General features: G+C 41.1%; 1 protein-coding gene across 1 annotated transcript in view; it reads left to right on the top strand.

Moving 5' to 3' along the window:
- Positions 1–27689, top strand: part of SPSB4 (splA/ryanodine receptor domain and SOCS box containing 4) — an 82601-nt gene that overhangs the window by 845 nt on the left and 54067 nt on the right. Inside the window, exon 2 of the mRNA XM_065845136.2 lies at positions 21561–22416. Coding sequence (XP_065701208.1) covers positions 21723–22416 — 694 coding nt within the window. The 5' untranslated portion in view covers positions 21561–21722. The remainder of the gene's footprint in view (positions 1–21560; positions 22417–27689) is intronic.

Here is a 27689-nt window from a genome sequence, read left to right as displayed (position 1 = left end):
TTACTTGGTGCTTTTTCCGGCAGTAAAAGCCAGACCTCAGTTCAACTGTTTAGACGGATCTGAAATCCTAAACTATTCTCGCAGCAAGGCTAGGAGGCAAGCTGAAGCTTTGTCAAGTCAAGTCCGAATTTGTATGCAACACTTGGGTTTCAACAAAGACAAGTACTGACTGAATTTCCCCCCACGTTACTCCCAGAGCTGCCAGCCCGGATAAGTGCTGCCCCTGCAGCAGGGCCCAGGGCTGGGGACCGATCGCTGCCCTCCTGCCGGGATCACTCCTGAAGAGGCTTCGGCATGAGGGCAGCCAAGGAGCTGATGTGGCAGCGTCTGTGCTGGCTGCAATTCAATTTTATTTCTTTTTGTCTAGGACTTGGAGTGTAGATTGCTCTAGGGGAGCAAGCATCCTGTGCGGAGAGGTGGCCAGCCGCTATTTCAGTGGCTGGTTTGATGTTTGCTCCAGCCCTTTGGTGCTGAAGTCATAACTGATATTTTCACAGTGCTGTGCTTGTCTTTGGTGACAGAAGCGATCCCTGATATCTCCACGTTGCTAAAGAACTTGTCCTCTGGGGAAGAAACAGCCCCAAAGAGTTACTCCTGATGCTTGTGGCTGAAACTGGCCTGGCTCGTGCAGCATATCTCAAAGGATGCTACATTTTTAATGTTGTTTCTGTAACTAAAGCAGCCTGTAAGGGACGTGAATATCAAATAGCCGTTAGGCTGTTTGGCGCTGCTGACAGAGTGATGCCAGATCCATTGAGTTCTCTTAACAACAAGCGGAAGTTTTATAACTGGCCTTGGTAATGGAAATCTGGTTTTCTTGGTAGCTAATATGCCTCTGTCTTGCTGCTGACTGTGGATGTCCTTGGATGACCGTTCTCTGTGCCTCAGTGTCCATGCCAGGGCTGCAGGGAGACCCGGTACTTCCCTGCGTCACAGGGATGATAAAACTTCACAGCTCCGTGCCTTGCTGGGGCCCTCATGTGGGTGTTGCTCTGGAAGTACACGCTGGTGCTGTTGGGCTTGGAAAGCCCTGTGCTCACTGATCCCCTCCTACCAGTGTGCTCTCTACACTTGGGTTTGTCTTTGCAAATGTCACTTCAGGCAGCTTTGAAGCACCAGGCTTCCTGTTCAACAGGCTTTGGGGCTTGGGAGTAATTAGGAGTTGTGAGTTTTTTGGCTTTTTTTTTCATAGAGGCACAACCCTTCTCTACTGAAGTACTAATTGAATATCTTGTTTTCTGAAATAACTAGAACCTCTGGTTTTTGATTTGACCAAATTGCAGTCAGATTTACTCAAATTTTGTGCAGCATAGGATTGAGCCTTCTTTCCTGTCACTCCGCAAGTAGCAGCTCATTAACTTGTCAGTCCTCGTTGCTGTGTAAACTTCTGTAATGGATTTTCCATGTACCAAGAAAAATCAAGCAAGCTATTTTTGTCTTGTTTTCCTTCGCAATGACTGTTTGCTCCTCTTCTGCCTGTAGGTCACAGCCCTCTTTTGTGGGGAAGGAAAATAATTTTCACAGTGGAACTCGATGCTGTGTCGCAGAACTCCGTGATGGTTTCTTAGAGTTGGCTTTTGTAATTCGGACAGCTGGAGACTTTGCCTTTGAGGAGCTATTTTGCTTATACACTTGAGGCACAGTGACAGCAATTGAGGAAGAAAGCAAAGCATGGTTTTCTGAGATGTTAGCTGTTAAAAATGCTTTGTTAAAGTGTTTAGCAACATCATGTTAGAGACCCCGCTGGCCTATCCCCATGATTCCTCTTGTCCAAGAAGAGGGGGGTGGAAGGAGGGATGCCTTTACCAGATTCAAGTTCTGTAAGTCACGCAGCATTTTAGCTGTCTTCTCTCTTTAACCTGCTTGACTGCTCACTGCTACTGTGCTGACATCCTTGACTCACATCTTTTTGTGCTGGGGCAACACCACTTTGGTGGGGAGGCTTTCAGAGTGCTTCTGTGCACAGTAAATGCCAGCTTGAGTAATGATAACACAGAGTGTCCTTGATACTCACTCCCATTTCCTCCCTCAGTTAGTGAGAATAAATGCACTCCTCTTAATAGAATATCCACATAAAGGAATTGTAGATGTATTTTCGTTTTAGCAGGTTTCCTAGGATAGAGATTTGACATAAATGTTGCTGGAGTTCATAAATCCTGGCTTAAGGCCAAGGCAAGACTGATGGTAGAGAGGAGCGGAGGCTGGTGCCTGCCTTCCTGACGCCAGCCAGGAAGCAAACCTGGGCTCGTGGCTCAAGCGGTGAAGGGCTTCACGCTGGCAAAACTGTTTAGATGGGCTGAGCTATGTTAGTAGAGTACACAACTTGAGGCTAATGGAGATGTGAGCCACACATATTGTCCTGGGGACTTCCAGTGTTTATTAACCCATTATAGATCAGTTTTCTGTGATGAAGGCAGTGCTTAAGGCTGCCCCTTGAGCAGTTAACCAATTTTTTGAAGTCAAAATGCAGTGTAAGGTTGCGATGTGTATCCAAATATTTGCTAATAATTCTGGAATTTAGTGTTGTTGAACTTACTGTTTGAGAATAAACATGTGCTGCGGATTGCAACTTGCCAGACCAGATAGCTACCTCGCCCACACGTATTTTTTGTGGGGTTGTGTACATGCTAGTGAATCCGTGTCACTCCCTGCAACACACACATCCTTTAGGGATGGCTTTAAGCTGTCTCTGTAACATGCAATTTGGGCTGCTGAGAACTCTGTAGCTGATGTATGGTTGTGCTGTAGGATAAGATGTTAATGCATCGTGTGCTTCTGGAAAGAGTAGTTTATGTTATTTGGGGGGGGTGTGTGTGTGTGTGTGTGTTTGGGACATCTTGCTTATTTACTTTTTACTTTGAAAAGGTGTGTGTGACTTGCTCACACGGTCGATAGACCATATCCTATAAATGTAGTGCGCCACTCCAAAAGGGCTGAATCATGAAAAATCAACTGTTGTCCTCCGAGAGAGTTATTTTGTTACACTGTCTAAGCTACTGTTGCTTGACTATTGCTGTGTACTGTGTGCTCTTTCCAGAGGATAAGTATTTGAAGTAGTGGGTGCTGTCTGAATCCCACTGTAAGATGATGTCCGGTGTGATGTCAGGAAATGCCTTTCTCTTGCCTCGGCTGTTTGCAGTGCTTTACAGCCCACAGCCCTTTAGATTGTATGATGATATTTTTGTGTGTGTGTGTTTGGAAAGCTGGCAGTATAATCAATAGCATCCATGACTGATCAAGGAAAAATTCTTGCCCTGAAGAGATTTCATTCTAAAGCAAGGCTTAAAGAAAGCAGTGTGCCCTAATAGCCTTGGTGGCAGCATGGAAAAATGTATCAAAGAGGAGAGCAAGAAAACAGGGTTTATGTTTTGGGAGCAGTGCTCGCGGGGTGCCACGGGTCTGAGCTAAGAACTGCAGTTGCAATTTGACTAGCAATATTTAGTTAAAACCCGATGGCTATATTTTGGCTACCTCTGCTCTATTAGAGACTGGGCCTGCACATCAGGAGTGCTGGGTAGAACTCACTACTTTCCTTCCTTTGGCTCCTTTTTGACCAGTAATGGAGTAGTGAAAAGTACTAGCTTATTTAAATTTACCTGTGTATATATTTATATTTTTTTTTGAGGGTATCTTTTTAAAATGAATGTTGTCTTTGCCTCAAAGGCTAATGCTGTGCAGCTCCTAATCTGTGTAGCAATTGAAATGCAGAATTTTAATATAATTTGCTGTGTTTTGGTCATGGCAAAGAAACGTATGAGGGAAAGTTGGTATCTGTTTGCTTTCTTAGTGAGAGGTGAAGTGCTCAGCTTAAACGTGGGTGCTTAGCTGTGACCTAAGTCTGTTCATACTGAAGTCACTTGAACTTAGATGGATGCTAAGCAGTATTTGATATAACTTTCGCTTCTCTCTGCTTAATCTGTGTATCTTTGGGTTGAACGTGATAGAGTAATGCTGCTCCTGACTGCTGTCAGGTGACAGGTTTTGTTGTGTTGCACTGCAGAGTGCGGGTGACTTAGCAACTTTATCTTTGAGGATTTGTCAAAGGGTGAAGTGACAGGTGCGCTTTGGTGTGCGGCACGAAAGATGGCAATGCGTGAAATCCATTTTTTGAGCTGATTGCAAACTAATTCTTTCAGAGCCATACCGCAGACACTGTAGTTGAGTTTGCTTTCTTGATTTAAATACGTACATATCCCAAAACTTGTTCTAATACTGCCTTTCTTGTTTCACCTTATCACCAAGGTCTGGCATACACGTGTCTTCTGTTAGACTGGGCTGTTCCTTTCTATGTTGACAACTCCCGAAGAAGATCTCGCAAAGGCCTTTTTTGAGAGAGAGAAAAGATTGCCTGTGTTGATGCTGTCTTGTTGGAAAAATGAGGATTTATTTGCTTCCTGCACCAGCAGGTCCATGCCCTGGCACCTCAGCAGGGTCTGACCTGTGGGAGCTCCCTTCCCCCACGCCTGCCCTTGGTGGGGTGGCTGCTGGGCTTCTACAGCAGCTCCTGCCCAGGGCTGCCAGTGAGGGCTGCGCTGAGGACTGCGCTGCCCTGCGCTTCGCTGTTGTGTATCTCGAGTAGTTCTCGTGCTCGGTACCCGAAGGGAGCAAGGCTTGATGTGAGGGGGGAGTGGGAGGTCAGCACCTAGGCACCGTTCAGGCTCCTTCTACACCTGGCAGCAGCAGCTACCTCGCCTGATTTGGAGTTTTTCTCATTATTAGACTGCAGTATTCGGTAGTCTGAGCAGTGCTGTGTCCATTTCTTTTTAAACTCAGTAGCCTTTGTTAAAAGTGGTGTTTCTTGAATATTAAAAAAATTACCATATTTAGAATTGCTCTCTCAAGGGGGCATTAATCATATGAGAGCACTTGTATAGTTTTAGGCATGGATAAAGGCAGGATCTTTCAAAATTGCCAAAAGGTTTAGGTACTCAGTCGTCATTTAATTTTTACTGTTTCTCATCCACCTCTTCCTCAATGAACGCAAAAATAAATACCCTACATTTTTCGTTATATATTGGAGGCCATAACTTTCAAAGAAAGCTTTGTTGCACAAAGTATTTATGTCAGTGGTACATTTCATACTGAGCATATACTGTCCACAAAACTCCTTAAGTGGTGATTATAGGGATGGTCATGATCTGTGAGTTTATATTTTTTTTTCTTTAAAAATATTCTGAAAAATAGTTTTACTGGGGAGAGCCAGAAGTGGCTTGCAAGAAAGTTGGCTGTTGTTATCTTTGAACACTGACTTATTCCCCAAAATCTCAAGCTTATTTCGTAATTAAACTATTTTTGATAGGAGCTACGCAGTGCACAAATTTGTCAGTGATGACTGTCTTGCTTCACAGGTGAGAAAACGCTGTGACAGTCAAACCTATGTGTAGCCAAGGAAATAGCTGGATTAAGTGTGGGTTAAAGGGAATTTTTGATCCAGAGCTTAAATTATTTTGTACGTTACTAGCTAAATTATGAAAGGTTTCTTGTTTTGAGAATTACTTTAAGGGTACCTTGGACATATAGACCAATCACAGGTACTTTTGAAACTTTGTTTTCCAAGCTAAATATTTTGGACTCCATTTCCAGAATAAGCTCAGCTGTGTTACTTGCCAAAGGTTGTCATGTGCTTTTGGCGGCAGAATTGTTGTAGTATTTTGAAGGTAATAGTTGCTTCAAAATAAAGTTCAAATCTTAATTTGTTGATACTAGTATTCCTTCCTCAGTGATGTCCTTACATATAATTTTCTAGTGTATCCTGTATTTGAGTTAATTTACATGGATTATTGGCTCAACTTAAAAGTGATCCCATAATACAGTGTAGTGAATCTGGGGATTTAAGAGTTAAAATTGAAATCTGGTCTTTATGGCATTGTTTGTGTTGTGTTATTTGCTTTTCTGGCTGAAAGAGACACTTAGTTGAGCTTCAGAAAAGCTCATTAAAATTAAAATTTAACTACTCCTTTTGTTTGGTTATCTTCAAAGTTTATCCTTATTTAACCTGTAAGAAGATTGACTTTTAGATATTTTTTCAGATTTGTGTGACATATTTGCATGGAGAACTAGAGTAGCTGTTCTGCTTGGTTTATCACTGATCTACTTGAACTTAAACTGAGGACCTGGGTGTGCAACACTGGCACGTGCTGAACTTTTCAAGGACCTAGGAATATTTTGGGGCTCCAGCTAGTTCACTTGAGCAGCATCGTTATTTTATCCTTTGTATAGGAAAGAAGCAGCAGATGCCCTTGGGCATGTGTTAAACCTGAGACTGTCGATAAATGAAATTCTGAGCTTTGGTGGTTTCATCCCGTGATTTAACAAAGTCCCTGTCTGTGGAACACAGCAGCTCAGTGGTTATTTTGGGGGTGTGACCCCACCAAGGAGGTTTAGATGCATTGTGTCAACTTGCTTTAATAAATTAAAATGCAGCATAAAGAAACCAAAATACTGTCTTCCCTGTTGTTGAAAACTGTTGTTGAGCACATCAGAGATGACAGGAGTTGTTTGAACTAAAGATGGTGACATACTGGAGTGTATAAAAGACAGCAAACGCTGCCATCCCAACCTCATTTTAACCACATTGCTGCGTATTATTGCTACACCTGGTTTGTGCCAGCTGTTGACTGCGTCCCTGCTTTTCGATATTGTCAGTCTCTGATGGCGTTAACATCTGGGTAATACTTACTGTGATATTCCCCTTTCTAATTTAGAGTGTACAGATCATTCACTAAATATTTATATAATCCTTCATTTTGATGTTGCAAGATAAAAAGGATGTTTTTTCCATCATCTTTGGTATTCAAAGGCACATAATGTGTTGAGGCTGCTGATTATTTAAAATTATTAAAACATAAAATAAAGACGTTCCTTTGTACTTTGGTCAGTGCTGATGTAAGAGTTTCCAGTAGTCTAGAAAATCTTCCATGTAGTTCATTGATGGCTTGTTTAGACTAAGATGCAGTGTTTTAAGTGCAACGATAATTTACCAAAGATGTGAGAATGTGCTCAGGAAGGATTTGTTACAACATGTATGGTATCTGATCCTTTGAGGTTTAAATATAACAAGATATATTAAACAAGCATGAGCATGAGATGTGGAATATGTACTGGTTGTTCTTAAGTTTCTTAACGTTCATATCAATGGTATGTGGAGCAAAATGTGTGGGTGGAGAGGAGGAAGGGAAGAGAGGCTCGCCTGTACAATAACCTTCCCAGCAGCCATGTACTGAAGCACAGACACAGCGGGAGGAGAGGAACATTCAACAGCACAGGTTCTTGGAGGTGCACCTGGAGAAAAGGTGTTTAATTTGGCAAAGGGGCTAAGCTTAAGTATTCCTCAGGATTTAAAAATTAAATGGGGAGTGAAAATAGATTTCATAGGCAAGATGCACAAATGAACCTGTCAGAGTTGTTGCAGGATGCTTCTGTAATGCTCAGACCCCTGTGAGCACTCAGCACTGACGTGGAAACATACCTCACCTTTGGTAATTGCTTTGTGTTTCCTACTCTTAGACCCTGTAACACGAATCAACAGTTTATTTTTACTCATATGCACCTCTTTCAAGCAGTGTTGAATGATAATGCAAGAGGAGAAAAAATCCATACATGTCAGGCCATCTCAGTTTGACTGCTGGAAGAAAACACCAAAGGGAAATTCAAGCTGAAGTGTTTCAGCGCTCCAGGGACGTGAGGCTGACTGATGAGCTTGCTCTTACTGCTGTACTCCATCCACAGCCTGCTAATAGAGGATATTGAAGCAGAACGTCTTAATGAATACAGAAGCCAACTCTCTCTTTACTCCCTTTATTTTTAGACTTGTTTTCCCTGTGTTAAAATAGATTAGAACTTGGGGGACCTATGCCCAAGGTTGGGCAGAAGTGTGACTTAGTAGTGAATGCTGCCTGGTGTGCATCCATTTGGGAGATGAGGGGAAACTATTTCTCTTTCCCTGTAGCTGCAGGTTGCTGAGATTGATTGATTGTTGGTGTAATGTAGTTCCAGTGCGTGAAGGCCTGACATCCTGTGTGCTTCTGCAAATGAATGAAGATAGTGAATTAACGCAGAAGTGTTTTCTTTTAATTTTGAATGTTGGAAAGAGTGGGAAAATCACTGCCTTAATCTGACATCTAAATTTAGATGCCTGAATTAGCGGTGCAGGAAACGTGAGTGTAGAGAACAGCTCAGATCCTCCGCAGCGATGCTGGTGGCATAGACAGCTTGGGCACATAAGTCATTCAGGCATCTCCACTGTGCCAAGCAGGCATCTCTGCACCCCTTCTGAAAAATGGGTGTGGGATGCTTCCTCTGGATATCCTTACACCAAGACATCACAGGCACTTTAATACAACATCCGTCAGAGTTCCCACTGAAGTGGTCTTCACGATGGATTTTCTGCTTGTACTTTTTTTTTTTTAATCTGAATATTTGCATACAGTGGTTTCTGCTTCCACAACTATTTTGTGTTTGGTTTCCTAAGTGGTAAGAAATGGGGTATGCTGAAATCAAAGCTGACTGTGACAGACTATTGTATAATTGTAAGGGAAAATTCAAGGAGTTACTCTGTTGGAGCAAGGATGTGTGGGTTGGTGGTCTTGGTAGAATTCAGTTGTTGCATTTAGGTCTTTTATGGTGCAAAAAGAAATTTTTATTATATGCAAGAAATAGCTTTTGAAATAAAGGGGATTATCTTTCATTTTAATCACTCTGCCTTAATAGCAGCAAAGAAAAATCATTGTTTTGTAAGAGACCCAACTCCATTCTCAGTGTTTTCTAGAATGACATTTTAATTGAATTTTATATTTATGGGACTGATACTTAAAACTTGCCGTTGTCTTGGGTTCATATATGTTCCCTCACTGTATATTAATCACTCGTATTTTTAAAGAGCGTAAGGTTCTGTCTTGGTTATCTTACCAAACAAAAACTCAGTAAACAATTCTCTGAGAAGAGAGTTATTACTTCTATTGGTCATTTTTAATGTGTAACTCTAATACTCAGCTGTGCTTCTCTTGTTAACATGAAGCATTATATAGTTGCTTCATATCCAGTACGTGAAGAGCTTGTAAATAAATAACAAAAATAGGTTTAAATTTCATGCCTGTACTTAGCAAAACTAATGGATGGTAATCAGCATAATGGCTGATGATAGATTGTGCTGTGCCAGCAGGGGAACTTGCACCCAGAAACACTAACACAGAGCAGGAGTGGATGGAGACTGGTTGGTGAATGTGTTCTCCAGATGCTTTCTTAATTCCTTCAATTACCTTGATTAAGCAGCTTAGCTTAAATAAGCAGAATATGTGACTTGGAAGTTGTCCCATGTAGTATTTTCCTGTTGCCTTAGGAATTAATTCCTTTGATATTTTGCCTGTGTAAAGCAGGCAGCCTTGGTCGCTCCTGCATCTTGCACAGACATGAGATGGTGTATGCTTAGTACGAGAGGCACGCACAGGGTGGGTTTTTTTCCCCTCTGCAATTGGATCTAGGCAGAAGTCATAGATCATAGTGATTTCTGCACAGTGCAATTGAATGGAGACTGGCTACCTTATATTTTATTAGTATTGAAAGCTCCCCCCTGCATAGATCACTATGAATCCTTCCTACACAGAGAAGAACGTCCCCGTTTTTCCTTTTGTGTTTAGCTTTACTCCAGAGCTGTTCTGTGGTGCAAGGTTGGCTCTAAGTACCATCCTCCGGTACCTGAGCTGGATACCGGGTGTGTCTGTGGCAGAGCTTGGCCAAAGCAGCGACTGGGAAGATTTTATACATGGGATTCTTTGTTCAAGAACACTGTGCACCATGTTCCAATTAACAACATTCGAATGTGCATTTTCTCATTGTTCTTGGGTGTCTGTGTTGGCTGCAGCTGTAGCACAGGGTTCCTGTCCATCTCTCTTTGTTTCTGGTAAGAATGGTGGTTACGTTATAGTGTCTTCTCTTTTCCAGAGCACAGGAAAGTGGCCAAAGATGAAGTCTGGTGGTACTAGAGAACTTACCCATTAGGAACTACTGCAGCACAAACTTAGGGTTGACTTTTGGGTATTGTGGTAGCCTGGAGCTCTGTGTGGCTCATCTATGCTTTCAGTTGCTGGTCCAACAAATTCTTGATTTCTAGATTATAGGAGTCTCCATCTGGCTCTGTCTTGTCCTCCAGCAGGAATGTGCCCTGAGCTCCACTCTTACATGGCTACAGACTATTTTGACCAGTTTTCTGAACAAATACAAGTATTTTTTTCAGTATTACAAGTAGTGATGTGTCTCACAGATTGTCTTTAAATCCATGCAGAGCTTTGGAAATGGGGATCTGTGTTTGTAACTGTTTTTTTCCTTGCAAGAGTTTCAGAGAAGACCCTGACACTTTAACCTTTTTTCCTCCCCTTTATTATACTGCACTGATAAAAATAATGACATAAACATCTTGATAATTACTGTTAAGTCTGTAAATTGGGATTGAACAGGTATCTGCTACCTAATGAAAGGTGTTGGTTGAATGGTGTGTTTGTGTGGTCTTTCTTTTTCCAGCAGTGCCAGCTGGGCTTTACCAGCCTTAAGAACCTTTGCTGTGGATTTGGAGGTAAATGTCTTAAAAGGTACTAAAATTTCATCCCAGTGGTGAGTTCATCCGCATCATAGAATCTAAATTTAGTTAGGTGAATCCCACCTGTGGGGTCTGGTTAATATTTGCAGCTGATTTTTAGGATTTGGAAACCAGTGGTCTTTCAGGAATTGGAGTGGGCCAGTGGCTGTGGAGAAGGATCAGCATCCACTAGTGATGAGTTGTGATGATGAAGTCTCTGGCGTGAGGTCAGGAAGACTCACATGGAAAAGAGCTCTGAAGTTGAGGGAGAGTCAAAGCCTTAATTCTCATGAAGAGAAAACCCAACAGGGACACACAAAGTCTTCCTTCTCTTTTGTAAGGAGATGAGTTTGGTGTAGAATCTTGTATCTTGATGACTAATGCAAGCCAATTAGCTTTTACAAACCAGCCTTGCCTAAATGTAATTATCTTGGGGATACTTCAGATTTTTGTGAATAATTGAGTCCTATATTGGTCCCAGAATTGAGTCCTAATATGAGCAGAGCTGAGTCCATCAGGAAAGCTGCATGATTAAGCAAGCCACATGTGGCTTCCTGGTATTAAAGAAGCTGATGATGGGATGTGCAGGGGAAGGGGTGGAAAGAAGGGTGAGACTGGAAAGACCAGGATTGTAAGAGAAAGCCCTTTGCCGTAAATCTGTGATGAAGATGATGTGCAGGGGAATTCAAAATACCTGTTTTTCATTCCTTCCCTTGCTGTGGGGAAAGATGGCTGCTCGTGACAGAGATTCTTCAGGTAGTTCAAAGCATTCATAAACTTCTGGACTTTAACACTCCATTTAACTTCTGTACTGTGTAAATTACTGTCTTTGAACTTGACTCTGATTTTGATCTGTTTTTACTGTAAACTGTAACAGAGTTAATGGTAAATCCAAAAATGCACAACTGCTCTTGATCCCATGATTCTAGTAGCAATTTCCATGTTTGCACAATGCTTCTGGGAAAAGTATATGTCAGTGCATCTTTTGAAAGACTGGTTGAAACTTAAAACCCTCAGATTTCTTGTGTCTTTAGATACTGTTTTTTGTCGTAACCCATTGGCCAAAGGCCTTGCTTTCCTCTGCTGAAGCAATTTACAGTGATTGTGCAGTATCCAGCGTGGTTTTACATTCAAAAGTGGGGCGGTTTATATGTGACTTCCAAGTCTTTTGCAATAGTAAATAATAGTTTACTTGATAAATGCAAATTTGCATTTATGCTGATGTGAATATCTTGGTTTAACGTCAAACGATTCTGGAAGAATGTTTATATTAATCAACTCACTTCCCTGCTGCTTGTACTGTTCTTGAGGATGTGATAATAATATATAGACTTGTTTTTGTTTATGTATTATACATGTTGATGTAGCTCAGCTTGTATTTACTGATGTGCTTTCTCTTTGTGTATAGTGCTGCTGATCCAAATATAGACTGTGCATATTTTTCTTCAGGGCAAAGCAGGGCCTGCCTGAGTTATTGGCGAATTGGTGTCTGGCAGATTGAGAGGGTGTCTTGAAGATTCTTTGCCATAATATCAAATACATTTTGTTGTTGTTGTTGTGCAAAGATCAATTGGAGCATGCTCATTTTTATATAGCTTTTGCAAGACTTCCAGGTAGTCATTTTAGGTGACAGCACAACTAGAGATCGAGTACTAATATATTTTTATTCCCATCAAAACTTGCATCCTGATACAATTTTCTTCCAAATAATTTTCAGTATTTCTTTTTTTCCTTTTCCTCCTAATGCATTAAAGAATGAAATATGGCTATTAATTAATTGCTACAAATAAAACATCTCTTGAAAGAAAATTCTTTGTGGAAGACTGCTTAGCAGTGGGAACTTAAGCATGAAGTTATTTTGAGAAATACAGACCTTGTGTTTGAGCTTGCAGATCATAATGTGTGCTGAGACTCCTGTAGGCAGGCACAAAGCTGTTGTACGTCTGTTAGACGTCTAGTGTGGATGTTTTTCAGTTCTTTTCTGTGGTCAAAAATACCTGGACTTGTTGGCACTTGTAGCATGAAATTGTTCTAGGATATACACTGTTAGGTCAGTAGTAGAGACATGTAAATGCTACTTGGAGTAGCAACTTCTTTCACCATGGCTCTTCCTAGTTGGAGGCTCTCTAGGACAATGAAAGATCCAGAAGGAAAATAACATTCCACGTAGCCTTCACCACTGTGGGACCCAGCCTGGGTTCTCACCAAGGTGTGCTCTGTGTCTTCAGGGTGAGGAACAGACTCTTGACATGGGACATACCTGTCTGTAAATCTTTAACTGCTGAAATCCCTGTGGCCTTTCCCAGCCTCTCCTGCATTACCAAGTGCCCTATTTCCTAAATTACTAGCAAGTACAAAGGAAAATACTGCTCTATAAAGTGGGAAAGTTTTTATGTGCACAAGGAAAATAGATTTTGTTGCTTGGAGCTCAGGCAGTTTGTTTCTATGATATTACTTTCTCCATCATCCTCATTTGTCTGTGCAATTGTTCTCTAGTGACAGCTGGTTTTAGCAGAAGTGTGTGTTTAAGACAGATTAAATTCATTGCTGTTGCTTAAAAATGGGTTGAGTTCTTTTTGAGAAAACACTTATTTAACGTGAAGTTGGTTTGTGGTGTTGTTAGCTCTCAAAACCTGTGTGTGACTTCATTTGTCACCTCACCTGGGAAATACAAAGCCAGCCACATAGTCTGAATTTGTGATGCTGCTTTCTTAAGATATATAGTCCGTTTACTTAATTTCTGTTCTTTAAAAGAAGCCACTTTAGAAACTGCAGGACTGATGAAGCGTTTCTTCCTGGATTTGTGTCTTGCAGCTGACTTCACTTGAACTCTTTAGGTTACAGCTTTGAAGTGAGCTCATTCTCTTTTGGGTTCCTTGGCAAGATGTAAACTCGCAGCCCAGCCTGACCTTCCATCAGGTCACTTCCAAGACGCTTGTCCTCTCTCCAGCTGTCCCTTCTGTAGGAACAGGGCTATCTTTGAGCCTGCTGCTGTAGTGTCAAATTTGGCTGATGGAGGCTATTGACTGAAATGGTTAGGGGGGAAGGGTTAGGAGGGATGCAGATGGTGTGATTGTGTAAGCTTATTTTCCTATTAAACAAAAGAATACGCTTTTGTTCAGGATCAAACTTGTTCTGGTGTATTCATCTTCTACATGTTTGTGCAACTACAATGGCTGGGTTCCCTCCAACCCTGCCCTCCCCCTCGCCCCACACAACCCTGAGCAGCGGGAATGGGCCCCAGCCCTGCCTGCGTTTGTGGCTCCCCTATAACTGATCACCTGTGGTTTGCCCGAAACAGCCTTTTTGAGCATCATCTTCTTCTGAGTCTGTTCAATTTGCTGCAGGAAGGAGAATATCTATCTTCAACTCTTGTCTGTTTTGTTCGGCCAAAGGCACAATACTGTTTTGTCACTGGAGTTTGGCAGCACTGTTGGAAGTATTAAAGCCATCCAGGTCAGACTGGGAACTGCCTCTAATGGGCTACTTCAGCTGAAGCGTCGGGTGGGTTTGATTCTGGCTCACCAATGAGAGCATCTGACAGGTATTGTTTGTATGCTGCTGCTTCTGTTCAACTGAGAATTAAATAAAGGCTTAAAAACAAAAGAAGACAAAACTACCTCAACCATTCCAAGAGCATTCCAAATTTTAAACTGTTAGCGAATGTCTTTTTGTAGATGAAAGGGTGGAGAGGCTGAGAACTCGACTCATCCATTAACTGCAAAAAGTATAGACTCCACTGTGAGAGTGGAGCCATCTCTTGTAGAGTCTAGTAAGTCTACAGCAACCTTGTGATTAAAGAAGAGCTGCTATTAGTGGTTGCTCCTCCTTACCCCCATCCTCATTGTAATCTTGCCGCTAGAAAACCACTTGCAGATCTAGGTTCCATCTTGAATTATGAAGACTCATCAGGCTTGGAATATGTTGACACATGTAGTACTTGAGCTTATGGGACACTTTTTCACCAGAGCATGTTACTACAGTTTCTGCAGTTGCAATGAAGTGCTGGTGAAAAATGGTGTTAAGCTAGAGGAGCTCTCATCTGTCTGATTGTCACTTTTTTATACCTTTGGACCTCCTGTCAGTCTGCTCTTGTGCATGCCCTGGGATTTGCTGCTGGCTAGAATAAGGAATGATGCTTTCCAGGAGTCTTTTTCTCATCTCTGACTTCCTAACTTTCCTTTTGAAATACAACTGGCTCCATTGTACATTATAGCAAAAGAAAGATGATCGGAAGATATTCCGCCATTGTGGGCATTGTTTAATGACTGATCTGGTTTTGAAATTGAGACTGTAGGGGTATTGATCCTCTACAAAGCTGTAGAGGTAAGAGTAAAATAAATAGTCTAAAAAGTGTTAAGCTGGTGACAACTGGTAGTGACTGGAGAGAAATCGCAGTATTAAAACTTAATTATTCTTTGGGCTTTAAATCTCATGTGGTCTGACACCTATTGATACTACTTATTTGGTGAAGCATGGCTGACTAGAAATGTAAAATAGCAAATGATCCTGCATAAAGCAAAGCAGAGCTGAAAACATAATTCTCAATTTAGTGTTAAGCCTTTCTCATGTGCTAATTTGCTCTTTTAATATAACCCTGACACTTGAATATTCAAAATGGCTACGTCAGGCATTCAGGAAAGACAGGAAAGTATTTACTGTAACAGAGGGGTGGCTGGAGGATGAAAGATGCATCTTTTTGTGCCAGAAGGGTGAGAAAGATGCAAGCAGAGCTCATGACTTTACTGAATTTAGACATGAAGTTCAGCTTTGCCCCTTAAGGCAGCTTAAAGTGATTGGAAATTCGCTCCACAATTTTTGGGCTGCTTTTTAAATAGATGGTTCTGCCTTTCAGCTTTTTATTTCTCCCTTTCCTTATGCTAGAGCAAGTGTTTATATGATCGTCTGATGTGCCAGATGAGAGGGCTTATCCACCTGAAAATAACCTGGCAAAATAAAATACTAGTTTTTACCCACTTTAGTTTTCTGAGGCAGACCCATCTCCAGGCCATAAGAATGCAGGGGGCTGCAAGACAAAAGGGAGGAATGAATAGGAAGGGGTGGTAGAAGGGATGTAGCAGCTTGAACATCTGTAAGCTTGTGTTAATTGTGGAATCACAAGGGTATTCCTGTTAAATACCTGGAAAAGAAAGTAAAGGTTTCCTTTCAGTAACTTCAGAACTGGAATGTTGCTGTTGTAAGAAGTACTTGCATAGTAAACAACAACAACAAAAAGTAATTATATTATGTTACTATATTTGTTTTTCAAATTACATTGCTTTATTCTAACTGAGAAGTCAGCATGCAAAAAAAACTTGTTTACAGAAGTGTTTTTTTTGTCACCTTTCATGTTTCTTCAGAATATGTTTGCATTTAAAACTAACTTTCAGTAGCAGAGAGGTGAATTCCAGAAACATATGCAGAGAGGTAGAAGGCATAAAAACAACCCAAAACCTCAAACCAGCTCGCTTCCAAAGTACAGTTGATGGAAGTATTTAAAAATATACATTCAGCTGTATTCATAGCTACTCAAGATTCTTTCTGAATTCTTCATCATATGACTACACTGCTTCTAACTCTGGTGGTACAGATGGTGTGGTATTTCAGATTATTCTAATTCCAAGTGGCTAAATGCACAGTGTATTTTAATCACAAGCTTATCTTGAATTTTGAAACAATTACATATTTGTAACAGTACGAAACAAGTTACCCTTTAGGGAGGAATGTCCTTGGATTTTCAGGATTTGCATTCCTTTCAGGAATTGAAGAAGTCATGACTTACTGCTGCATTGTTCATCCCACATGTTAAATGTCATTTGCTAAGTGTTCACGCAGCATAAAATTTTATCTGTAGCAAAGGATAGTTTAGAGTATCCAAGCATTTCTGGCTGGTTTCATTGTTACTGTATATTCCCAGTTTGACAGAGAAAGCCAACATTGTTCAAAATGGGCAATAAATCAACAATGTTGGATACCAGGATCTAGAGTTGAATCCAAGCTGGCCAAACTTCTTAGGGTGCCAAAAATGCGCTTAATTCATTGTTACCCTCAAACCAGTGTTGTCATGGTTATGTAGCTGTTTGTACTCTGGGAACATAGTTGATAGACAGTGGGCCTTGTGCCTCTACGTTGTCTGGGTGGAGGTAAAAGTCCTTGATCTTGAACTTACAAACCCTTCTTGATCAACTTGCTCAGCAAAGCATAGCTGGTGTTTTCTGTCTTACTGTAGGGCTGTTAGGACCAGGGTTAGGTTCAGAGTGCTCCAACACTTAAGGTATCGGTTCTGTTCAGGTATCTGGGCAATTTGGGTGCCCATGGAGAAGGGGCCTTGGTTCAGAGCCTCTTGTTGAACTCCCAGCATTCAGGAGTCCCCTGGCTTGCTGGTGACCAAGCCCAGGTTGGCAGGGGAGGTGGCAGTGAAGTCTGGCTGCAGGAAGGAGAAAACCCAACAAGAGTCAATAGCTAGAAGAGTGGCAACTGCTGTGTAACAGTTGGAGATGCTGGTAGACAGAGGGATCACCTGCCCTGCTTCTTCTGATAGACAATTTTGCTGATCAGTACCATTTGCTGGGACTCGCCTAACTTTTCACTTTTTTGGTAAGAATCCATTCAGCAGAATTAACCTAAGTCGTAGCACATTCTTACTGTAGTTTTGAATTACATTTATGTAGTGTCATTTCTTATGCATGTTTTTCAAGCTGTCTGCACATCTCGTACATCATAATCCAGAGGGAAATATAACTATGAATGCTGAAAGCTGACTTTGCAGAAAGCGTGTTTCTTTTAACAACGGTCATGTTCTACTGATGCCAACAAATCGGATTGTTAAAAATGCACCCTATTTAATTACAGCAAAGTGATGTCCCAGCAAGCCTTTCTCTGGTAAGGAGTAAGTATAATTTGTGGTTTTATTGTGAATAATTTCCCTAAATATTTTGGCAATCTGCATGAGGACACTGCTAAGCAATGTTGACACACTTTTCCTGTTTGGAGTTGGTTTGTTCTTGTACAGTACGTTTAATCTAATCATCATATCCTGACAAAGCGTGGCATGAATGTGAAACTGAGACAGAAGTAATTTAGTTTACAAAAACTAACAGTGTTCTCAACCAGAGATTTCTGATTGCTACAGGAGTGGAGTAATGTGTGGTTCTTCTCTTCCCATGAAAACACTACTTTCTTTTCCACAAAATACCTTTTATCACAGGGGTGAGTGAGGAAATTTAGTGTTTCAGCGGTAGTCACTAAACAGGTATGATAGAGAGAGGTGATATGTATATTAAGACAGATTGAAATATTTTCTTATTTCCTATCTCCTGTAGTGTTTTGCAATTACTGCAAGAGCAAATTTTGTGAAGATATTCAGAGCAAAACTATACAGTGAAAAACGCACATTTTTTAAAATTTCAGAATATTCATGTTTCTAGTGAGAAGATACAGGCAAGGAAATCTAAGGTTCTCTGAGTAGTATCAGATTACAAAAAAGTGACAGGTGTGTGATAATCGCGCAGCTCTGGGAGAAGCTGTGTGGAGATCCTGACAGTAATGGTGCGAGTCTGATGCTTCCAATTCTTCTGCATTGGAAATCGGGAGGGGATGTTTGCCGGTGGAGATGGGCTGGGCCCTGGTAAGCTGTGCTCCTCCAACAGCAGCTTCTGGTGGGGCGAAGGACAAGGTGATGCCTCTGTGTGGGTCTCTGCCGTCTGCTTGGTGTAAAGGGACAGGATGCAGAGAAGACAAGGGAATAGATGGGCTTGGCTTTGAGACAGGTTGCTCCTGCCAGCAGCCAGCAGGACTGTTGCGAGCTGCTGGGAGTACTTTCTGCATGAGTCGCTCCCTGTAGAGCTGACGCTAATGTTGCACGGGTTGTGAGCAGGAGGCATGCGGTACTGCCCCTCGCTGCCACCTCGTATGGAGTTTTCATGTCAGCTGCTACTCAACACCAGCAATCAGAGCTGTGAGATCACAGCCAGCACGGCGTTACACTGTTATTGCTGTACTGGTACAAACGACCAAATGTTGACTTTTTTTGCGTTTACTTGTTCAAGTCCATGGATACTTGAATGAGATTAAGTGTGGCTATAGCTGGCCTTCTAACAGAAGTTGAGAACAACTACCAGCCCCACAGAACTAGTATGCAAGAGGATATAATATGTAACAATGGGTGGGAGGAAGGTCGCTTTTGAGCTGCGCCACTGCTTAGGAACTGCTGCATCTTGGATGCATCAGTGACTGTAAGACTCTTACATTACTGTTCAGTCCTATGTCCGTACAAAGCTACTTGGCAAAATGTTACATTATATAATTAAATTATGTGGTAATGTTCATCTATGAAGAAAGGCCTAATATTGTAAGAATACAGTTTCAAACCAAAGTACTTACTAAGTGCATCCCAGAATAAAGGCAGAGTTGTGCGCATATCAAGCTACTTAAAATGATGCATTTTACTCCTCTGAATTACTGATCTATCTATTAGCAGTCTATTTATTTTACAGTTTGGGGCACATTAGGAAGAATGTTTGTCTGTGGCTTGCCAAGTGAGTCACTCTGATGTTTATAATCTCTTGGTGATTTGCCAGCTCAGCCTCTGTGCCAAGTTTAGATTCTCATGTGATCAGGAAGTGATACAGGAGGATGCACTGAGGACTTCCCCGGCCGTGTCCCCTCTGCACCCTGACAGGAACGGGCAATTGTCTTGTGTTTTAAAGAAGAAATTTTCAAAGGCATGTAGAGCTAAATCTCATACAGAAATCGCTGGGATTCCCTTTGAATATCTGCACGCTTTCTCTTTTCCTATCCTCCTCTCCAGCTCAGATAATCAAACACCTTTTCTAAAGGAGTTGCCCAATCCATGAGCATGTGTCCTCCTAGGAAAGCTTACTCTCCTGATGACATTTACTCCCTGTTGCTTCCCTGTGTGTTTATTAAGGTCAGCATTTCCTATCTCCCAGGATTATTAGCGTAGAATCAGGTATTGAACTTTCTGTGATGGGCAAATTTTCCCATTATACCTTTGAAACAACCTATTAGTGCTTTTGCAATAGTGGAAATGGCAACTGACAAGTTATAGGTAATTACTGTTTAAAATTTCAGATTATTTTTACATGGTTTGAAAAGATGTAAGTGGGGGATTGTTTCAGCTGATTTCACGTGGGTTAATTTTCAGGTTGTGGGTACCGTATCAGTGGGAAGAAGCTCCTGTGAATCGTTCTGGATCCTCCTAGAAGCATAATATGAGGGGCTTGGCGGTTTATGTTTAATTTTTATTTTAAAGATTAAAATTATGTGCAAAAAAGTGGTTATTTTAAGCTCAAGTGTGCACGTATACTATGTGGGATCAGCCACCAGAAAATAATGTTTTTATACGGTAACTTAACTGTCACATGAATTTGAAAATACGCTTTTTAGTGTGGGCTTTTTTTTTTTTTTTAAACATTGACTTAACACAGCTGTTGTTTCATTTCTGTATTTGATACAAGCAGAAAACACTTTACATGATATTGACCACTACAAATAATATAAGGAATTCATTAACTTCTAAAACATGGCTGGATTGTAAATTTTATAGGTGTTGTTTTTGTAGACTTCTCTTTTTACTTCCTTTCATTGGGAGTGCATGTTTCTTACCATTCTTTCAGAAATGATCTTGCAATGGGACAGTGTATTTGGGGTAGAAGTTCTTTAAAAGGAAGGATGGTGACATCTTACAAGATGTTTTGGTTTTTTTTTCAATAAATCTATGCCTCTGTTTGGTGTTTTATGAAAACCTGCTGTCACCTGGGCTCTTCAGGCTTTTGAGAGTCTGGTGATTTTTGCTTCTTCTTGAAACTTTCTGTCACTTTGTCAGTAAATAATCAGAGTGGGTCTCCTCAGCTATCATATATTTGAGCATTTCCAGACTTGGCACTTATTTGGTAGAAGACGGAAGTATGTCTGCTGGTGGAGATACTTTATGTCAATCATCTGCTTGAGTTTATAGGATTTTGTTTTCATTTTATCCCTTTACTACTTTTGGAAGTTCTTGGCTTCCCTTTGCACCCTACCTGAACTCTAGGAAGTGAATGAATCTAACTTATCTGGGCTGCAAAGAATCTTTCCTGAGTGCTTTTGACCACTTCCAGCTACGTTACCGTGTTTGTCCATGGAAGCACAGAAAGAATACATTTCAAAATCATGTTTTCCCTGTAATGTGTCTTACTGTGCTCCACGCCCTCACATCAGCCTAATACTGCAATATAGAAAATGTGAATTAGCCTGCTGTTTAGTAGCGTAAAGAAATACCAAGTTGTAATAGGCTGCCCATACAGAAAAATCTGCTGAAGAACTGAAATTACCGTTTGTCATTTGTCCTTCCATGCCTCCTCTTTCCTTGTTATGTCTCTTTTTTTTTTTTTTTTTTTTTTAGCCTCTTTCTAAAAAGACTAAAGCTTGCTGGATTCTTTTTCTTTTGTTTTACTTAAGGACATTTAAACATGTAAAATTTGCAGCCATTTGCTGTTGTCTGCATTTGTCTTAATAACAGTTCAGAACCTGAAGCCCTGTGTTGCCAGGGCCCAGGGAAGAGAACAGCTGGAAATAAAAGGAGATTCTGCATCCCGCATATTTCTAAGGCTATGAAACAAAGGCACAAGTGAAAGTGAAGCTACCGCTGAACATAAAGTTTATCGCTGTTGCTGGGGAGTAGCGTACGCCTTCTTCAGGGCTGCTGTGAACTTGGCCAGACAGAATGGGTGGAAGGGCAGAAGGTGGGGAATGTCTGCATCCTATTATGAATTGGAGGAAATGACTGTCTGCGCTCTGTGCGCTGGTGGGCTCAGAGCATCCTGCTGGCAGGCTGCTTAGCACTGTGGGATACTGAACAAAAAGTGGGGAATTGTCAGCTCTGGTGTTTTAAATAACTACTAGGGATGAGAAGAAGTTCTTTAAAAATATGCTGTGGGTTTTCTGTTGACTTTCTTAAACTAACTGGAAACTTTCTGCTTTCTTTCAGGAGCATTTTTTCTCTGAAAACACTGCTGCTAAAAAGCTCCAAACAGGAGAAGTAAATCCAGTCAGCTTGTCAGGTCACTGGCTCAGTGTAAAAGTGCTTTCATGAGGTAACATTGGGCCAAAGTCAACTTTTCTTTCTCCTTTGTAAATCTGCAGCCAAGCAATGGGCCAGAAAATCTCAGGGAGCATAAAGTCTGTGGATGTGAGGGAGCCCCCTTATAGACCTGTTAAACGAGAGCTGAGAGGCCCGGATTTTTGCAAGCCAGCACGACTGGACATGCTGTTGGATATGCCCCCTGCCAAGCTGGAGGTCCAGTATAAACATGCTTGGAACAATGAAGATCGCTCCTTAAATATATTTGTAAAGGAAGATGACAAACTGACTTTTCATAGACACCCAGTTGCCCAAAGCACAGATTGCATCCGGGGCAAAGTCGGCTACACGAGAGGCCTGCACGTCTGGCAAATCCACTGGCCCACGAGGCAGCGGGGAACTCACGCTGTGGTGGGCGTCTCCACGGCCGAAGCTCCGCTGCACTCGGTGGGATACACGTCGTTGGTTGGTAGCAATAGTGAATCGTGGGGCTGGGATCTGGGACGCAACAAACTCTACCACAATTGTAAAAACCAGCCTGGGGTCACGTATCCTGTCTTTTTGGAACCGGATGAGTCTTTTGTACTCCCAGACTCCTTACTGGTGGTTTTGGATATGGATGAAGGGACGCTTAGCTTCATGGTAGATGGACAGTATCTTGGAGTGGCCTTCAGAGGACTAAAAGGGAAAAAACTTTACCCCATAGTCAGTGCAGTTTGGGGGCACTGTGAAATTACAATGAGATACGTCAATGGACTTGACCGTAAGTGTTACCATGTTTCTTCATTACACTATCTTTTGACTTTTCTCATGTAGGATTTTTTTTGATTTATCCTTTCATTGTGAGCAGAGTGTGCCAGAGTGGGGACTGTCCACTGTGAGTAGATTGCATCCCATGGTTACTGCCCACAATTAATACCTGTCAGTTGTGGCATGTAATGACGGTATGGATTGTATCAAAGTGTCTTCCCTTCTGGCAAGCAGAGTAGCAAGGAATCTGTGTCCAAAGAAAGTGAACAGACTGAGAAAAAAGATCTTGAGAAACTTCTGGGTATATTTAACAGTAAAACTTTTGTTTACTGGAGGATATGTTTTAAATCTGTGGTTTTCAAATAGGATTTGTGGATCCTGTAAAAATTTCCTGTAGTAGTGGGAACTCTTACATGGTGTGCATAAACATACTTGAATTCAGGCCAGTAGACTTCTTTCCATAGTTGCCTTTCCAGGACCCTCAGAAGCAGCTGTGGATCCCTGAAAATCTGGGAGCTCAGGTCAAATATTGCTTTCAGCAATGAAAGAGAGCTCTGTTCCTTTGTTTGTTTCAGAAGGTGCTCACTCAGGGTATTTTTTTCTCCACAAATACAGATTTTTGGATAAGAATTGACTATTTTTGATCCAGAGGGGTAATATCAAATTAAATGGTTGCGTAGTAAGGAGCAGCATGTTGCTGCCGTGACCATGAAGCAGTAGCCCACCAAAAGATGAGTTGCAGAACTGGATCCTGTCCAGTTCTCGCTGCTCGGCCAGCTCTGCCAGGTCCATGCCTGGCACCGCAGACGTTCTGTCATGCCCAGGTATCTCCTGTCAGCTTGTCAGCTGCTCTGAATTGGGGAACGGGAGGCTGAACAAGGTAGCAAGTGGAACGTTGTTCTTGTTTAGCACTGTATTATCTGAGCCATAGGAGGAAACATGAATATAAATACATGGATTTAAAAAAAAGAGATGACTGAACAAAGTGTTCATGGTTTTTGGTCTCTATGAATGGAACTTAGTCTTGTAAAAAGAGGGTAATAGCAAGTGTACAACACCTGCCTTTCAATTAGTAATTTCTAGAGGAACTTTCTATTCTTTTCAATTAGGTTGGGGTGGTGTGATTTTTTTTTTTTTTTTTTTCCTGTCAAAAAGTAATTCTCTGCTCATTAGTCTTATGTCTGACATACTAAGTAGAAACATAATTAAGTAATTTGACCTTAAAATTACCTTTTCATAAACATCTGTAACCATCACTGGGGGAAAGAATCTTTATCCACAGAAGTTCTGCAGGTTATTACAGCCAGATGCTAAATGGCAGCTTCCTGAGTCCTTTCATATCCCTCTTTTCAGGGGAATATCGGAGGAGCTTAAGTATTTTGCGATTACTTAGTCATAGCAAAGAGTGGTGTGCAGACAGGTCTGGTGGGTTTTTTTTGGAGGGTGGTGGGGGAGAGGTACTTTTGCAAACTGGATAATTTCTGTGCAAGAGCAGTTTTTATAATACTGAGAGTATCTGCCAAACTAAGCAAAGTACAGCTCAGCTTGGTCCACCACGTCTACACAAGGAATCGTTCTGCATTCCTTTTGTATCCTTTGCAGGGCTGCTCACGGGAGCTCTAGAAAGATGAAAACACCAGGAAGAGGATGTGAATGGGTTTGGTAAAAATTATAAAATAAAAGGCACTAAGTAGAGAAGGATAGCTGTGGTCTGTGAGATGACAGAGAGAAAAATTCCCATCCGGTTTCTCATGGGATAGTTTTGCTGGAAGAGGCAGGATGGCTTCCTAAACTATCCCTGAGAAAGTCAAAGTAGTCTTGTTTTTTTTTTTTGAGCATGAACCCATGGCTAAAATTAAACTTGTTAACTAAACTAGGCCTGAGTTTTAATCTGATCATGTGAAGAGGAAGTTTAAAGCCACTTTGCCATGGGGCAGTTTGACATCCTGGAATCACATCATTTGTTATCACATGTTCACTGATCCATTACTGTCCTGTAACAAAAACAGCATTCAAGAAACCAAAGTAGCTTGTTTAGCTGGTGCTTTAAAGCAAACACCTCTCTTCTCTGCTAAAAGCAGTTCTATCCAGGCAGCCCTTGTGAACCCGTGCAAGCTTGTGGCAATCTTCATGTTCACTCTCATAGCACTTAATAGTACAGTTTTTATAATTGTTCTTTGAAAATCAGAGTGAGATGCTTGTGTTGCATTCACAAATTTCAATACATTTGAACATAGGTATGTCTGTGGGTGTGGGGGGTTGTTTGCTTGCTTTTTAACCTTACAAATTCATCTTTTTTTTTTTTTTTTTCTTTCCTGGAAGTATCTCATACTGCTGATTGCAGCTTTTAGTAGATCTGGCAATAGTAGTTTAGCTGTTCTTGAAACTACTGTCAAACAGAGACTTGTAACTTGCTGTTTAGTGATTGATTGTTAATGCTCAGAATGCATACCACAGCTTGCAATGGTTTATGTGCTGTCTTGCAGAGCAAATGGAGAGCTCGACTGTGGGGATTTCTAGCATTTTCAATACATGCTGTTTAAATAGAAGACCTCTGAATACTTTAAAGGTCCATGTATTTCAGTTGCCTGGCAAAGAGTGAAAGGCTTGCAGGAATGGAAGAGTGAAAGGATCAAATGATGGGCTTGTGCAGCTGCAATGAACTTAAACATATGTTGTAGTGGTATAGAGACGATGCAGACTTTGAAGCATGTTAACTACTGCATAGATGGCAGAGTCATAGAAGGATAAGCCTGCAGGTCAAAGATCGAGAACCAGAGTGCCCTCTGGTCTCTGGGTATTGCTTCTAGAATAATGCTGTAGTTAAAAGAGATGCCAGCTGCATCTGATACCCAGAGAGTATTCTGCTTTCAGAAGCTGCTTTGAGCATCACATGATGATGTGTTGGGATTTTCACAAAACAGTTTTTCACTCACATTTGAGAGACTCAGAGTTGCAAATATTTGTCAGGGTTTGGGAGGGAAGGCAGGGGCACAGGGTGGAGAGTGCTCATCATAAGCACGTTGAGTTCTTCCGAGGACAAACTTTGATCAAACGCTATCAGTATTTACCACAGTGATGTTTGCCCAGTGCCTAAGTTTTATGGAATTTTACATCTTACTCATTGCCTATCACAAGAATAAGAAAACCCAAATAACATAAATGCAGTATATGTTATTTTTCAGATGCTTTTTTTCATCAAGGTATGTGCATGTTTTAAAAAAGCTAGGTTATTTATATCTGTTTTCTGATGAGGAATCCTGAAGACTACTTATAGGCTGGAACAGAAAAGTAGGAAAACACTTTTGTGTAAATGTACATTGCGGATCATGACTGATGCATTAGTACTTGTGTGTTTAAACAAAGTGGTGGGAGGACAGTATAACAGTGCCATGGTGGAGAACTTTGTCATTGAGAAGGTGAGTTGAACAAGAGTGATTTATTTTGATCTTTGAAAATACCTGACAGAACAGTCAGTATTTTGACTTCCAGAAGTCAAAATGATTTTATAAGTGTGCATTACAGGTCCAGCTCTGTCCTGTTCTGAATTGGTATGAAAGATCAAAGCAGATGGTCTGTATTCTGTATATAATAGGTGATCCATAGACATAGAATTGGATAATGCAACTCAAAGGTACAAAACTTAGCCTTTAATATCTTCCTAGGCAGGGAGAAGGCAGAATGAGGCTGCAGAAAGATTTTTCCAGCCATCCTTGTGTGACAGTGCAGAGATTTGTTGAAATGAAATACTGAGAGCTCACAGAAGGGTTGGAGGGGCTCTGCTGGTCCTGGAAACCCTCCCATGTGTGTATGTCAGCACGTCAGGTTCTCATGAGGGTCTTGAAGAAACATTTGGAGGTTTGCATCAGCACAGGCCTTCTGGCCATCTCTAAAAATGCCTGCTGTAGTGCTTTCACATTTCTTTGTCCTGTAACGCGTACTCTCACTGGAAGAGTAGCAGTGGCTGCTACAGCTGCTGCCTTGGAGTGGAACATCTGCTTGGGATATGTTGTGGGATGCATCCCAATTGAAGACACTGTCTCCATGTGACCATCACAATTTTAATGAAAGCTACAACTTGCCAAACAATTGCCTAAACTCTTGACTCTTGGGCAGTTGCTTGAAGGAAGGATGACTAAATGTTTAAATGAGCTTTAAAAATCTTGAAATTGCATGTGAGAGGAAAGAACTTTGAATTCTGTATTATGACATGTTAAGTAGACTACAATAACTGAAGATGAAGAAATCGCACCCCACTACCACTGATTTTTATGTTTCTGGTTATAAATCCTGAAGTTATTTCTTAGATATTAGTAAGTTTGGCAAGATTTTGGGGTAATGTTGCCCAACCAACTTCTTGGTAATAATGTTTGTTGTCCAGCACAGCCATGTTTTACTCTTAGAATTTCTTTTGCCTTTTTAAGTTCCAGAGAGAATAACAAATAAAATTGCAGAATGGTTAACTGCCAGGACAAATATGTAATCTCTCATCAGACTGTGGATTTTCCTCCAAATGGTTTTAGATCAAAATTTTTAAATGGATATGATTTTTGTTTATCTAAAGCAGTTTGCTTTATATGATATTTCTATAATACATTATTCTGGATGTTACAATGGAAGTAATGTACTCTGAAAATCCAATATTGCTAAACCTTACGAAGAATTTTTATCTACAGACATGCAATCAGAGGATGAAGCGGTAGTAATGAAGCAGCTAATGCCATAAAGAAGCAATCCTTAGCTTTTGAGATAACAGGAAGCAGCATTTTCAGTTCCTACTTCAGGAATCTGATAGTTAGGGGTTTTGTGGTTGTCTCCCATGTGCACCTCCCCTTCCCTGGGTTAAGTGCATTTTGTGTCCTTTAATCCTAATTTGTTGACACTTTCTAATTAATTCTCAGCTTTTCCTCCTTGCATTGAAATCACTACATAATGGTCTTTGTAATGGTCTTTTGGGGTGAATGTTGAATATTCAGAGTTTTTCATTTGTATAAATTAATTGCAGTCATGCAGAGAATTATCTGATTGCCTGAGGATGGTAGCAAGTGATTGCTTATGAAGGTACGGAGCTAGAAAGAGCTTCTCAAACTCCTACACTTTTAAGATTAGCCTTGTCTTTTTTTATACAACTTTGACCTATTAAGACCTCCAGCAATAGACTCCTCAGACAATCTAAGACACTCATTAGCTTTACAGATAACATTTTTTCTCTTACAACCTAGTCTAGTTTATTTAGCAGGGAATCCAGTTATCATTGACCTAAAATATAAGAAGGTGCTGGCATAC

Source organism: Patagioenas fasciata, chromosome 9 (genome assembly GCF_037038585.1).
Source record: "Patagioenas fasciata isolate bPatFas1 chromosome 9, bPatFas1.hap1, whole genome shotgun sequence".
Classification (NCBI taxonomy): Eukaryota; Metazoa; Chordata; class Aves; order Columbiformes; family Columbidae; genus Patagioenas; species Patagioenas fasciata.
Note: the sequence above shows the minus strand (reverse complement) of the source record. Positions and strands in the feature narration are given on the sequence as shown.